Genomic DNA, 16,662 nt, shown 5'->3' on the forward strand with positions numbered 1-16,662 from the left:
ATAAAGCTGATACAGAAGCAATTAAAATGCAACTACATATACTTGGTATGTGATACTCCAGTTCTCTAGAAATCCAAAGCATATCTTGTCTGCATTTTAGTGGTGACAGGCTTTCTACGACCAGGGCATTAGGACATAGGATAATTCTACAATACGTTTGCTCCTTTTTGAAGTAGTCGCATCTTTTTTATGAAAACGTCATGTTAGGTAGCAGCGGAGTCCATTGTATTTGTTTGTGTGTTTTTTATTTGGAAGGCCACACCTATTGCATTTAGCGGTTCCTGCTCGTTTACATATGATTTCAAGTTAAAATTCCACGGATGAACCCGATAAAAAGCTGGTGTCTCAATAATATTACATTCTTCTCTACTCACGACAAAATAAATTTGACAAAAGGTGAGTAAGTTATCTATTCCTAATTTTATCATATAGTTCCAATTCACGTGAAATCACAAACACGTTCAATCACAATCCTCATGGGTAATCAGTACATTAGCCACTATTCATTTCTCCAGTCAATTTCTCCCGTGTACATTCCAGGTCTTATCATTCCCTCTTCTCACCTTTATAGACCTCTACACGTAGAAACCGGCCCGAAGGCCTTATCAAATAGACCTAAAAACTAGTCCCAAGTAATGAGTCATTGTATGAGATGAACAAAAGAACATGAACGGGGCTCTCTGGCCTTCAGCTAAACTTACCCTAAATCTATAGAAATACTCCAGCCCTGTATCCCTTCTACGCACAATAGCCTCACTTAAACTTCCCCCAAACATAATCGTTCATTCATCATTCATAATCGTGAATGTCGGCATTACCATTACAGGGACAAATTTTACAATTCTAATATTTTCCGGTTCATCTATAAGTTAATAGCTGATATTTCTAAGAAATATTTTATTCATGAAAATCAACCAAAACATGAAAGATAGCGATATCTAAAAGGAAAAAAAAACAACAAATGAACAAACAAAGAAAATACAAACATGTCAACATTATTATAATCCAAACTCAAAGTCAATGAAACTTAAGCGAAACATGAACAAAAGAAAGATTTCCATGGGAACTCCTGAATAAGTACACGGAGAAAAACATCAGGTGTCCCGGAAGAGTTAGCGTCCTCTGCTTCAACGACGTAAACGCCATATGAACCTGGGTCAATCCAATTAAATTATGTCACGTTCTCAAATGAGAACAAGATACACAACAGCAAAGCAAGAAGGCAAACGACTGAGCATAAAAACATGCCCACCGTCACAACGCTCAAATAAATATATTTCTTGATAAAATCAGTTTGACGTACGTAAAACTTCCCCATAGTTTTCATCAACCCTTATCTTCTTTTGAAATCCTGTGCTTCGACCTTATCCGTCAGTTGTCGACTTCTTACACGAAAATACGGATAATGGGAACATGCCCCTGCATATGGAATCAACTACGACATGTAAATACCATAGGTTGTGTTATGAAATAGATCTGTTGTCTTTTGATATGAAGCAAAACCTATTTTTAATTCAAGTTTATTAAAGAATATTACATACATTTGAAATACACTGTTTTCGTTTAAAATATAAACATATTGATTAACTGTCTACTCTTTCACATGTCCTGTAGTCAAAGTCTCTAGATGTGTTGTAGGTCTGGGAACATAACAGGTAGTCTATCTCTTTGAAGCCTGGCTTTACGTATAAGCAAAGTTTTATAATTATGAAAACTGATCATTTACAGGCCTGTCTGATAACAGCAGTACGATCCAATATCAAATGCATAAATATATTTTATACAGAGCTAAATGTCCTGTCATTCGACGCAAGATGTACAACGTTGATATATCGACACGTTTTATTCACCTGCTAATGATACAATAAAGCTGATACAGAAGCAATTAAAATGCAACTACATATACTTGGTATGTGATACTCCAGTTCTCTAGAGATCAAAAGTATATCTTGTCTGCATTTTAGTGGTGACAGGCTGTTATTGATAGCAAAGCTCAATGGTTTCATTACCACGTCTTCATGTATCCGATGTATAAAAGATATTTAAACATAAAGCGAAAGTGACTTATACTCAAACGATCCTGATCGCATAAAGGCGTGAATCATGCAGAAGAGTGTTGACAAAGGTAAGTAAATGGTTTTACTTTCCTATTTCTAAAGTCACTGGCGTTTCATTTCAGTTTCATAATTTGATTAGTGGTCCGCTAATAAAAAACAATGGATTCCTGTTGGGAAATTTAACCTTTGGGATGATCCCAAACATTAGGTTCTGGTGAGTTCATTGACAACACTAGAGGCGACAGCAGCTTTCTACTGCCACCGTCCAAAATAGTGTACGGGGCTAACGGATGTTTAGCAATACCTTGAGTACCTAAAGCAGATATATTTCCCAAACGTCAGTGCTAATAAGACGGTGGCTCGGCCTACAGTTGGTCCTCACCCGCCCCTAAAGGCGCTGACTACGACCAGGGCATTAGGACATAGGATAATTCTACAACACGTTTGCTCCCTTTTTGAAGTAGTCGCATCTTTTTATGAAAACGTCATATTAGGTAGCAGCGGAGTCCATTTTATTTGTTTGTGTGTGTTTTTGTTATTTGGAAGGCCACATCTATTACATATAACGGTTCCTTCTCGTTTACATTTTAAGTTAAAAGTTAAAATTCCATTGATGCGCACGTTAAATAAACTGTTGTCTCAACATTATCACATTCTTCTTGGGTAAACCAAAGAACAAACTAATTAATACGAAATAAGTTTCGGTTATGATTAAGATTCAATATTCACCATTAGTTGTCAGTTTTTATTATACATTATAGTGTTTTCCAATGTCGTGCTGAACATTTATTCAGCAAAACAATATCGGTACACAAAATGCAGATTACGTGTTAGGATGATGGTTCAATAGTTTATGGGGGTTGTGTATTAGAGAACAGACGAGTCATATTTATATCACCACGTTTTACTGTTTTCCCGGTTTTTGGTTAATAATGTTTCCAAATCATGGATTTGGATCTCTTGTTTACCTCCTCCAAGCTACCGAACCTTTGTTTTAGTTGACCTTACGTGTATTTGAATCGAAATAAAGGAATTCATATAATAAATTATGAATATTAATGTGAATCACGTGTTTTAGCAACATTTGCTTACACGTAACGTCTAGTTCTTAATTCACCGGTGTATACAGTATAATGAAAATATCCCTGACTGTCCTTTTTATGACGCCGTGCGGTCATTTCTTGATAATCCTTTTCGTCATGCAACCAGAAAACGTGTGGCCGAATTCACATAATCCTTTCACAGATGGTGCTTTTTTTGGCAAACAAGTAATTAACACACAATCAGATAGACCTCCGGACCTTTAGATGCCCTTTTTGGTTAAGTTTTATTAAGCCATATATATGGACAGAATTGAAACCAAGCGTATTCTTAATCAATGTATACCTAACAAAAATACCGCACAGTTAAATTAAGTAATATATAGCCAATTATATTAATGTGAAGGAACAAGTCTGCTAAACAATACTATAGAAGAAAAATCTGGATGACGTCACTCGTGTCGTCAGTACTAACTCAAAGTGGGATACACGCGAAAAACAAAATGACACTTCAGTACCTGGTTCGGGCACCTCTTGCACGAATCCCTGCACGGATTCTCATATGCATTTAATCAATGAGAACATTATTTCGCCTAAAGGGAATATTGTTCCATTCTCTTGTGTTGATGCTGCGATCAATTGGGCGCAGCTAGTTGGGGGTTTCAGCGTTTCCTAAAACGCCTGCTCAGCTCATCACGTAAATGCTCGATGGGAGACATGTCGGGGCTTTATAGTGGCCATTCCAGATGCTGAATGTTGTTTGCCGTGAGGAAAATCACAATTGACTCTGTCAACATGCGGTCGAGCATTGTCTTCCTGAAAGACTAGATTATGACGTCTGAGAAGTGGAGGGACGTGAGGCTGGGGAATCTGGTCTCTGTATCAAACGGCATTGAGGTTTGGATCCAGGACCACTAAGGGAGATTTCACTTCATGGGCGATACCTCCACAAACCATTAAAGAAGCCCCACCGAATCTATCGCGTTCAACCGCGCATGCGTCGTCGAAACGCCCACCGCGTCTGCGATATACCCTTTTTCTTCCGTCTGAGTGACATCACACGCCTCAACCATATCTGCGCAATTCAAGACGTACTTGCCACCTCCGCGGTGTCAAAGGTAGCCCGACATAAGGTCGGCGCGCAATGATTCCCTCGGCACGCAAGAGGTTCCTGACAGTTTGAGCACTAATAGATCTGCCAAGAGTACCAGAATCGCCCTGTATGGTCGTGCGGTTGTTACACGCGGAGGACCGCTCCTGGGACGATCTGAAACTAATCCCGTAAATTAATTTGGCTGAAATTTGAGTATCCGTTGAAATTATTCGTTTGAAAAAATCCGGCTTGAATTGGTCACGCCGCTTAATTTGGACTAAAGCTCACAAAGTCAGACAATGACGTCGTCACGTTTGGCCGATTTTAATGTAGATTGTTGGGAGACCATTCTTGATGTAATACTTTGTGCGTTACTTGTTTTGTTGACAATATAAATATAAATATACCTCCCTGTTCTGACATTGGTACAGATCGAACAACAAAACGTTCCGGCTTTCTCAGAAGGTTGGTAGAAGACATATTCAACAATGTTATTGCAAGGTCAAATGACAGAAGCTTAAAAGTAATTGAGTTTAAGCTCCCAGCAGATCTGGAAGATGTTATGGATTTAGCATTGGATGAGCCAACGGAAGACATAAAGCTTCTAGAGATCTGTCAGGATGTTATCAAATACAGCGTGAAGACAGGTATGATCAGAAATCTCCGCTATTTTTGTAAAGTAGATATTTTACTGACATCACCCAATCTACCAGAAGTTATATCTTACCTTGTCGTTTATAAAATGGCGTTTGCAAACGGTGTTTTTAATTATTTACATCGATGTATTACAGGACGCTTTCAGATTAGCTAGTAATTGATGTTCTAATCTCGATAGGCCATCCTTTGTTCTTCAACCAACTGTATGGTGGGATGGATCAATATACCTTAGGAGGGGCGTGGCTCACTGACGCTCTGAATACAAGCATGTAAGTTCTAACGGTCCAGTGTGTTACCTTAAGAGGGGCGTGACTCTCCGACGCGCTAAATACAAGCATGTAAGTTATGACGTTTTAGTGTGTTACCTAACTAGAGGCGTGGCTCTCTGACGCTCTGAATACAAACATGTGAATTGTGACGGTCCAGTATGTTACATTAAGAGGGGCGTGGCTCTCCGATGCATGGCTAATTAGGACATCCTCATGACATTTTACAAATGAATCATCAATCCTGTCTTACTTGTGTTTTAAAAATAATACTTTGCGCTGGCAAAGTTTTTCTTTCATATACTTTTAAGGTATATTCCGACCAAGTTAGGATTTCATAAGATGCCTTTTAAGAAAAAAGTGCAAAAGCACCTACTTCTTATGGAAATCGCAAGACTTTCAATATGTATTTAAGGTCTGGCTCGATCTGTTTACAAATGTTCACGCTGACCTGTTGACGTAACAACAGGTTTGCGCCTGCGTGATACACGGTAAACAAACAGCGACTTTAACAGAGACACGTTTGTATCCACCTTTCTGACATGAATATCTATATCTGTTGGTATCAGTTCAACGTAGTTTGTGTTGGCATTGGCAAACATGACGGAGACAAGGTATTTTAATGATATATTAACCGTATCATCGCTGCTTACATCCCACTATCGTTGCTTTGTTTTGCAATCTTGCTGTCAAAATGATTATGTTAAACAAAGTTCCACATTTTACACAGATTATTCATTAATGCAACTTAACAACATCATTTCAGATATGGTGCTACATTCTTTAATATTTCTGTTGTTGCTAGGTTTGCTTATATTTCTGTTGTTGCTAGGTTTACTAAAATTTCTGTTGTTGCTAGGTTTACTAATATTTCTGTTGTTGCTAGGCTTACTAATATTTCTGTTGTTGGTAGGTTTATTAATATTTCTGTTGTTGCAGGGTTTACTAATATTTCTGTTGTTGCTACGTTTTCTAATATTTTTCGTGTTCCTAGGATAACTACTATTTCTGTTTTTGCTAGGTTTACTAATATTTCTGTTGTTGCTAGGTTTGCTAATATTTCTGTTGTTGCTAGGTTCATTAATATTTCTGTTGTTGCTCGGTTTACTAATATTTCTGTTGTTGCGGGGTTTACTTATATTTCTGTTGTTGCTAGGTTTACTAATATTTCTGATGTTGCTAGGTTTACTAATATATGTGATGTTGCTAGATTTGCTAATATTTCTGTTGTTGCTCAGTTTATTAATATTTCTGGTGTTGCTAGGTTTATTAATATTTTTGTTGTTACTACGTTTTCTAATATTTTTCGGATTCCTAGGATACCTAATATTTCTGTTGTTGCTAGGTTTACTAATATTTCTGTTGTTGCTAGGTTTACTAATATTTCTGTTGTTGCTAGATTTACTAATATTTCTGGTGTTGCGGGGTTTACTTATATTTCTGTTGTTGCTAGGTTTATTTATATTTCTGTTGTTGCTAGGTTTACTAATATTTCTGTTGTTGCTAGGTTTACTAATATTTCTGGTGTTGCTACGTTTTCCAATATTTTTCGTGTTCCTAGGATAACTACTATTTCTGTTTTTGCTAGGTTTGCTAATATCTCTGATGTTGCTAGATTTACTTATATTTCTGTTGTTGCTAGGTTCACTAATATTTCTGTTGTTGCTCGGTTTACTAATATTTCTGTTGTTGCGGGGTTTACTTATATTTCTGTTGTTGCTAGGTTTACTAATATTTCTGTTGTTGTCAGGTTTACCAATGTTTCTGATGTTGCCAGGTTTACTAATATTTCTGTTGTTGTCAGGTTTACCAATGTTTCTGATGTTGCCAGGTTTACTAATATTTCTGTTGTTGTCAGGTTTACCAATGTTTCTGATGTTGCCAGGTTTACTAATATTACTGTTGTTGCTAGGTTCACTAATATTTCTGTAGTTGCTAAGTTTACTAATATTTCTGTTGTTGCTAGGTTTACTAATATTTCTGTTGTTGCTAGGTTTACTAATATTTCTGGTGTTGCTACGTTTTCTAATATTTTTCGTGTTCCTAGGATACCTAATATTTTGTAGTTGCTGGGTTTACTTATATTTCTGTTGTTGCTAGGTTTACTAATATTTCTGTTGTTGCTAGGTTTACTAATATTTCTGGTGTTGCTACGTTTTCTAATATTTTTCGTGTTCCTAGGATACTAATATTTTGTAGTTGCTGGGTTTACTTATATTTCTGTTGTTGCCAGGTTTACTAATATTTCTGTTGTTGTCAGGTTTACTAATGTTTCTGATGTTGCCAGGTTTACTAATATTTCTGTTGTTGTCAGGTTTACCAATGTTTCTGATGTTGCCAGGTTTACTAATATTACTGTTGTTGCTAGGTTCACTGATATTTCTGTAGTTGCTGAGTTTACTTATATTTCTGTTGTTGCTAAATTTACTTATATTTCTGTTGTTGCGGGGTTTACTAATATTTCTGTTGTTGCTAGGTTCACTAATATTTCTGGTGTTGTTAGGTTCACTAATATTTCTGGTGTTGTTAGGTTCACTAATATTTCTGTAGTTGCTGGGTTTACTTATATTTCTGTTGTTGCTAAATTTACTTATATTTCTGTTGTTGCGGGGTTTACTAATATTTCTGTTGTTGCTAGGTTTACTTATGAAGTTGCTCCGGTATTTACTCTTATGGAGAAATATGTGGTCAACAAAATGCTGGGACTGGCTGGACTTTCCTCGGGCGACGGTATCTTCTGTCCAGGTGATAATACTGCGGATGTATTTACTGGTTCAATAAGAACGAAATCTCTAGCTTTTATGTGAATTTTTGTTTAACGTAAGTGCATAAAACAAATGTCACGTTCGTTTCAAACGTGGTTAGGCATGTATTCATGAATTAATCCATTCAGTTGTTGATTTATCACCATCGTTCCGTTTGATATTTTTCTTCAAACATCGCCCGATTTCGAGAGGACACCCTCTGTCATTAATCCCCATAACAGATAAAATGTGAGAAAATGATGTGAAATATTGGATTAAATGGTCATGCATTTTTGTAGGCAAATTATTCGTACAATAGATCCGAACACACTGTCCGCTGCTTCTTTGAAGTACATTACATTTTAAGAAATACTAATTTCTCAATGACTTTCTTCATTGTAGGAGGATCAATTTCTAACATGTATGGTTTGAACCTAGCTAGGTGTAAACGATTCCCAGAATTCAAAATGGACGGTATGACATCACTTCCGCCTTTGCGCATTCTCGCATCAGAACAGGTATAATCTAAGCCAAATATCACAAATGTTTTAAAAATGCCCTTTATATAAAGAACGTTTATAGAATATACTATCAGACGCTAAAGCAGCTATATTACAACTGAAAGGTAATGGATCCAAGAGACTCAATCGACTTAGATTACTGAGAGATGCAAGTAATCATATATTGTAAAATTTGAAATAACTAGTATTTCAGTGTTGATTGCCTTAGTATGATTATGTAATCATGTACGTACTGTAAAATTCCATGCTTTAACGAGGCTCAATTTTCGTGGTTAAATAAAACTATGTATTTTCGTCGGCACTTGATTTCATGGATAAATCTTCGTAAACATTCACTAGTACTATAATCAAAGCCAGCTTTTATCATTTCGTGGACATGGACTTCACTGTTTAGAGTAACCACGAATTTAATGAAAATAAAAACTTCGCGGGGAAAGTGCTTTTACTGCAACTCCTGCAATATATAATAGGAAGATGGATGTTTGATAACTCAGTTGACAGCAGTTGTCTCCCATGTATAATTGTAACCATGTTTTTGTATGGGTTACTTAGAATAATTGCTCCCCTGACGTGTTGGTGATTCTCTTCAGGCTCACTTCAGCATAAAGAAGGGCGCGGCATTTTTAGGCTTCGGTACAAAGAGTGTTGTACCTGTGAAATGTGACGTAAGAGGTAGAATGTTGACGTCAGAACTGGAGAAGAATATACAAATGATTAAGTCCAAGGTAATTTTTTACACCATATTTTATTATAGATCTGGAGTGAACTGGCAGTCTTTGATTCTAACAATTAAAATATAATAGTACTGGTATCCAGGAACGACTCTACACAAATAACCACTATTGGATCATAGCTATCTAAAATAGAAATCTTGACATCTTTTGATCGAACTGTTCTACTGTTGCGTAGGGAGAAGAACCAGTGTGCGTCGTCGCCACTTCCGGTACGACCGTCCTCGGTGCGTTTGATCCCCTATGCGAAATAGCTGATATCTGTGATGAGCACAAACTTTGGATGCACGTTGATTCAGCTTGGGGTGGTGCAGTTCTATTATCAAAGAAACATCGGGAACTGATGTCTGGCATCGAAAGGTAAATCAACAAGAGATGAAAGAGAACCAACTGACGATGTAGTACGCTTAGAAAATCATTACTGGTTTTACAATTGACTTTGTCGTACACTTAAAAATCATTACTGGTTTTTTCACCTTAAAGTTCTACTCGTTTTAGTTCCTTTATCTACAAGAGGTGTTGCCAGCATCAGATGTGAACTATTCAAATCATCCGACATCCGCTGTCCGTTCTTCCGTCATTTCAAAGAACAAATAAAGATAAAGCAGTGATTGGTACACAGACATGATCGAAGTACTGTTTATAGTTTATCAGGTACACAAGTTATACTGAAATTGGTTTTTTGTTTTCTCTTCCTTATTACTTTTTCAGAGCCGACTCTCTAACATGGAACCCTCACAAAATGATGGGTGCCCTCAACCAGTGTTCAGTGTTCCTAACAAGACACAAGGTAAATCACAGTTTTGTCATCCTTCCCGAGTTGCATCTGTAATGATACAAAACTAGCATTAACAGTTTTTTCTACCATAACCTGCGTATGTTATCTCACGCCCAGACTATTCATTAAACACCATATCCATTGTTTATTCATACGCATAATACACACGTGTATTATTGGTGACAGCCAAATCTGTTGGACGAGGCATTGACATTTGACCCCACAATGATCTGTGACCCCGAACTACTTTCGCCACGTGCGATTGTTTTCATCGTCTGCTGTCCATCATCAACATGGCTGACAGTGACGATCAGTTATTCTTGCCAGCGGTCAAAATCGGTGATGCTGCAAAACTGTGTGGAGGGGGAAAGGGGATAGTAATTGGTAAATGCAGTAATTTTGGTTTCCCAACCTTTGATATTGTGATGTACAGTTCTGATGAAAGTGATCAGAAGTTCTCGAAATTACACGCCATCTTAATCGTGTCTGCATTCACATTTTCCCGCGAAGAAGCACTAGTCTTATACGCAATAAAATCTAGTTCCAAATTTTTTTTTTTTTTTTTTGAAAGATAAACAATTTGTGTAATTTTGTAACGTGTTTCAATGAACTAATGTTACGGCATGTTTCCAAACAATATTACTGAATAAATAAGTCTTTTGCATCAAAAATAGCGATTTTGTCTCTTTTTGCATATTAATGAGCCAATCAGACAACATACGATGTATTCTTCTGCGAAATTATCAATGGGGGCGAAACAATGTTTTACATAATACATATATTTTTACGTTAAAAGGTTATGGTAGAAAGAAGTTCTACAACTCGTGACAGTTGATTATCATCGTTATCAAACTCTCGTTAGTTAATTTTCAAATTTAGAAAAGACACTCGACAAAGCCTCGTGTCTTTTCTAAATTTGAAAATTAACTAACTCGAGTTAGATAACGATGATAATCAACTGCCACTAGTTGTAGAACCTCTATATCAATAAAGATAAATGGGAATATCACTGCTTGGGTCATTAAGTCAACACCACTATGTCTTAATGGTTGTGCTTGGAGTATTTTGATTTTTGGACGTCAAAATTGTGTCCGATTTAGGCCAACATAAAACAATGGTGGACTATTGATTGATTTCGTACCATTTATTGATTTTATATATACAACGAATACTAAATCGATTGTCAACGTGTTTACGTGTGGGAGTTGATTCGATATTCTAGAGTTCGTTCCCACCGTCACCATTTTCTTCCAAGATTAAGATCACAGACTAGTTTTACGGTCGTCATATTATGATCTTTGTGCGATATGGAACTGTACGTTTTTCATGCTCCTAAGTATTATTGATCATTCCGTTGTCAGTTACCTTGCTCTCATTTGGGAACATGGCATTACTTACTTTACATGACCAAGGTGTCATCGATGAAGCAGAAGACGCAAACCCTTCTGAAACGTCTGGCCTTATTCTCCTTGTACTTATTCAGTAGTGTCCTGTTACCATTTTTATATTTTGACCTAGTGTTATCGAATTTGTGTTTGGATTATGCTTCTGCTAACCTGTCAATATTTTCTTTCCTGTTTTTGTCTACTTCTATCTTTCAGTTTCATGATACTTCTACATATATATTTTCATTTATTCTAAATTTGTTCAATATCGCAACATATTGATGTATTTACAAACAAGTTGAAATCACACTCAATACAGTCGCTTTTAACTGAAGTTTTAAAGTTAATCTCCAAATCTAGTGCATGCGATCACTTGCGTTTAAAAACATTATACAAAAAAAAAACAGGAGTCGTTTCAAAGAGAAAGAATAAGCGTTTGCTGTAGGCTATCACCTTTTTACAACAGGATATGCTGACGAAGAGTCATTCTACTGGAGCAGAATATCTGTTCCAACCTGACAAGTGTTACGACGTGACATTTGACACAGGGGACAAATCTGTCCAATGTGGCCGTAAAGTGGATGTTCTCAAACTCTGGGTCATGTGGAAATCTAAGGGAGATAAACAGCTGGAAAAGGCCGTAGACAACGCCCTAGATTGTGCAAAGTTTGTATAAAACATCGTTTATTACGTAAAAGTTTTATCATTCCATTTGTCATATTTTTGCCCTAGTTGTATTGACTTTGAGCTTGGCTTTTGATTAGGGTGGTATGTTGGTACTTTCCTGTTGTTGCACATCGTTATTACCTGGAAAGCGGAATGAAATGCATGTATGTTTTTTTTTTAAATTACACGGGTAGAAGTCTCTTAATGTATAACAAGCATTTCCACAGAAGTCAAAATTTTTTGTAAAAATATTCGGGGATATGTGGTGATTTGAAATTGTGTCTAAGAAGAAATACAAACAAATATTCCGATGTAACTCACATTAATAGCAATGACATACAGTCTTTTATATGAAAATGCCACTGTAGTTTATACAATGCATTGATATCAGTAATTCCCAGTTACTTTTAACTTACCATTTCACTTGTAAGACTTTCGATTACAAGAACTCTGCTCGTGATTTCATTTAATGGGTGTCCCTCAATCATATTGGTGCTTTTATAGTCGGCACTCAAGAAGTAATCACCGAAGCTATTTTAATCGTAGAAGTTTAGAATTGATTTTTTAACATAAAGAGCCCATTGACTTACTGCAAGATGACGTTCATTTGTGTTTTATCCTGTGAAACTGCAGGTAGTCGTCTCTTCCGGTCGGCTTTAGTCCCTTTGGTTTTCCAAAACCTGTATGACCTGTATGAATTGTGCTGTCCAGAATTATGCACTGATGTCATCTTAAAATCATAAGGTCCTTAGGACCACTGACTGATCCTTGAAGGACAAAACAGCTGAAGGATGCAGTTCCATTCTAATTAATAATGAATTGTTATTGAAAGACACGAGCTTCTTCTTACAAGTCTTGTATTATGTAAGCTGTGTTACACAAAAGGACTTTGTGGAAGCTGATTGGTGGACAAAGAAATCAGGCTTTTTATGTTTGCAAATCACGTTTCGGTTAAATCTTCAACATTTTGTCCAACTTAGTCATACTGTCGAAATTTTAAAATATCATTCAGTTAATGTATTGAATTCTATTTTCTCAAATACCAATATTTCTTGATATAAATGAAAGAAATAGGACCTATCACTGATACCGTTGCTATGTTTCAGGTATCTCGCCAATAGAATGGCCGATACAGAGGGCTTCCGTCTGCTTCTCCAGGTACGGTATCAGTCACTTCCTACGCCAGCCAATATAGTAATAATGTACAGCATTAAATATCAAATAATGCGTGAAATATCCCAGTGATAAAGCAGTAACTATCTAACATCGGAATGATTAACAATACTAGTCGAAGTTGTTGATAGGCAGAGACCGAAAGTAACAAAAACCATAGGAAAGTTGTTTAATAAAAGGATAATATATATTCAACACTTCTATAATAAAAGAATTTCCAATATCATCAGCAATTTTCACTTATCTTTTAGCCTGAGTTTACCAATATTTGTTTTTGGTATATTCCACCGAGCATGCGCAATGAAAAGGAAGATGAAGGCTGGAAAACGCGTTTATCAAAGGTAATTATCGCATTTTTTACAGAACAAATAATATAAAATAGAAAAGCATAAAATTAAGCAAAAAACTAAAGACTGGCAGCTTGCCAAATATGTATCTAATAACGTTTCTGTTAATTTCCACATCTCTCCTAGAAGATATTTTCCAAATCCTGATTTAATTGTTTCTGTATACAAATATATCTGTGTGGGTAGCATGGGTGTGGAATTAAAAAGAATTAATCTTGCTCCAATAACGATGTCAATAACTGTGTATATCCGTGTGTATGTATGTGTGTGTGTGTGTGTGTGTGTGTGTGTGTGTGTGTGTGTGTGTGTGTGTGTGTGTGTGTGTGTGTGTGTGTGTGTGTGTGTGTGTGTGTGTGTGTATGTGTGTGTGGGGGGGTGGGGGTCGTTGGTGTGTGATGGTGCTGTGTGTGCATATGTGTGTGTGTGTGTGGAGGGGGGCTAGATGTGCGTTGGTGGATGATGGTCCTGTGTGTATACGTGTGTGTGTGTGGGGGGGGGGATTGGCGTGGGTTACAGGGTTTGGTATTCTGGAAATATTCGAGTTTTTCCAAATACAAATACAAAAAAGAGAATGTTCTCAGTATTAGGAGAACAAATAATGTCGTGATGTCATCAAGTTTTCGAAGTTATATTAAATATGTCTTCTTAAACTAAAGTGAATGACACCCATACTTAGTGTCCCTAGATCATACCACATGTCAACCAGATGCAATTTACGCTAGATAATTAAAAATGCAATAAACGGATTAAAAAAGCCTGTTGGAACCACGCATATAGATTAACATCATGCACAGAAAGGAACGGAGATAAATGATAAATACCACTGACTAAAACAAAGCTTTACAAACTACACAAAAACCTCAAAAGTGTATCGAAATTCAGCAGACCGTAACGGACTTATCACGTTCGACTTTTTAACGGCGATTAGGAATATAGGGACAAAGAGAACAATACGTTTGAGTGCTTTGTTTATGTGACAACCCAGGCTTGCCATGAAAATCACACTTGGCTTCGTTTTGAAGACGTGTTGAAATCCTGCTTTTGTATTCTATATATACAACAGGAAAAATCTTAGACGCGGTGTTTCATACCATTAATTTCAAAATACGCCACTTTAAGAATACTAACGGAATCAGACAGCAAAGTAATGTCGGGTATTACATTATGTAAATTGTGACAATCAAATTCGGTTTCCACACTCTTTCAAGTAATTGTTTTAACTATGTTTAGATGATATAATTGTGTATCATGAGAAGTAACGTATATTGAACGTATGTAAAACAGATTCACTACACCAGAACCCATTAGCTTCAAGATATCCCCATATTTCAGCTTTATTTTTCCTTCGAATTTTTTGCGAAAATATTGCTTCGTAGCTGGTTATTTTAAATGTGAATACCGTTCGATAGGTTGCTTTAATAGGTTGCATTGAATTTTAAGTGAATCAGCACCGTGTATGCTAATGACGCTACACCCACATAGACGATTTCATGAGACCAATATGAGAAAAATACTTAAGGAGGATGGAGGGCTAGAGTCCATCCCGAGAGAGGAAATTTAAAACTTGTCTATGTCCAAATTGTACAACATATTTAAATGAGTTATTTGAATATGCAAGTTGGATTTTTTAACTCTGTATTTCCGGTCTTCGCTTGATCAAAGACTACGTATTATAAAAAAAGTAATACACAAGGACTAGAAAGGTTCGTTTTTAATTTGCGAGTGAAAAGAACGGTAGATGTATGTATTACCTTTTCATTTGCTATTTACCTTTTAGAGTTTTATTGAATCGTAGTAAAATGTTAAAATGAACTTTTTTATATTTCATTTAATTGCAATTGACCAGCTACTAACAGATATTTTAATCCAAGATGAGCTGTGTGTGTGTTTACCCTAAGTTTGCCCTAGTTTTAATTAATTTGAGTTTGAATTATGATTATGTTGACCTTTTTGGTATTTTCTTGTTGTTTTCCCTTCTTGTTTATTTTGTGGTATAGTCTGTAACTAAATGTTCATCTGATTAGTCAGCATCATAAACTTCTAAACGGTTGTTATTTATTTAGTCAAATGATTATGAGATATCGGCGAAGTATGGCGAAATACCATTGAATCACTACTGTTGTAGGTGGCACCAGCAATCAAAAAACAGATGATGTCGGAGGGGTCGATGATGATTGGATACCAGCCCAAAGATAACAATGTCAACTTCTTCCGCGTGGTTCTCTCTAACCTCGATATAACAAGGGAAGATATGGACAATGTGGTCACTACCATAGATAGACTAGGAAGGAGTATATAGTGTGTACACTGGTCACTACTGTAGATAGACTAGGACAGAGTAGATAGTGTGTACACTGGTCACTACTATAGATAGACTAGGACAGAGTATATAGTGTGTACACTGGTCACTACTGTAGATAGTGTTTACACTGGTCACTACTGTAGATAGTGTGTACACTGGTCACTACTGTAGATAGTGTGTACATTGGTCACTACTGTATATAGTGTGTACACTGGTCATTACTGTAGATAGTGTGTACACCGGTCACTACTGCAGATAGAATAGGACAGAGTATATAGTGTGTACACTGGTCACTACTGTAGATATTGTGTACACTGGTCACTACTGTAGATAGTGTGTACACTGGTCACTACTGTAGATAGTGTGTACACTGGTCACTACTGTATATAGTGTGTACACTGGTCACAACTGTAGAAAGTGTGTACACTGGTCACTACTGTAGATAGTGTGTACATTGGTCACTACTGTAGATAGACTAGGACAGAGTATATAGTGTGTCCACTGGTCACTACTGTAGATAGTGTGTACACTGGTCACTACTGTAGATATTGTGTACACTGGTCACTACTGTAGATAGTGTGTACACTGGTAACTACTGTAGATAGTGTGTACACTGGTCACTACTATAGATAGTGTGTACTCTGGTCACTACTGTATATAGTGTGTACATTGGTCACTACTGTAGATAGTGTGTATACTGGTCACTACTGTAGATAGTGTGTACACTGGTCACTACTGTAGATAGATTAGGACAGAGTATATAGTCTGTATACTGGTCACTACTGTAGATAGTGTGTACACTGGTCACTACCATAGATAGACTAGGACAGAGTATATAGTATGTATACTGCTCACTACTGTAGATAGTGTGTACACTGCTCACTACTGTAGATAGACTAGGA

At 36.6% G+C, this 16,662-nt stretch overlaps 1 protein-coding gene across 1 annotated transcript; it reads left to right on the plus strand.

Moving 5' to 3' along the window:
- Positions 1-2,103: 2,103 nt before the first annotated feature.
- On the plus strand, positions 2,104-15,757 carry LOC132561270 (cysteine sulfinic acid decarboxylase-like). The gene is made up of 12 exons (XM_060225997.1): positions 2,104-2,125; positions 4,622-4,837; positions 5,026-5,116; positions 7,752-7,858; positions 8,260-8,375; positions 8,969-9,103; positions 9,288-9,469; positions 9,821-9,899; positions 11,739-11,938; positions 13,045-13,096; positions 13,363-13,452; positions 15,584-15,757. Exons 1-12 carry the CDS (start codon positions 2,104-2,106, stop codon positions 15,755-15,757), a joined length of 1,464 nt encoding a protein of 487 aa, XP_060081980.1.
- The last annotated feature ends 905 nt before the right edge of the window (positions 15,758-16,662 follow it).

Source organism: Ylistrum balloti, unplaced genomic scaffold (genome assembly GCF_031769215.1).
Source record: "Ylistrum balloti isolate Yb309-2 unplaced genomic scaffold, AGI_CSIRO_Ybal_v1 Utg371186, whole genome shotgun sequence".
NCBI lineage: Eukaryota > Metazoa > Mollusca > Bivalvia > Pectinida > Pectinidae > Ylistrum > Ylistrum balloti.

Bases quoted from the DNA above. Each gene is read 5' to 3' on its own strand.
- LOC132561270 (XM_060225997.1), top strand. From the start codon at position 2,104: ATGCAGAAGAGTGTTGACAAAG. The intron at 5,117-7,751 runs GTAAGTTCTAAC...TGTTGTTGCTAG, and splicing joins GACGCTCTGAATACAAGCAT to GTTTACTTATGAAGTTGCTC. The intron at 13,097-13,362 runs GTACGGTATCAG...CTTATCTTTTAG, and splicing joins GCTTCCGTCTGCTTCTCCAG to CCTGAGTTTACCAATATTTG.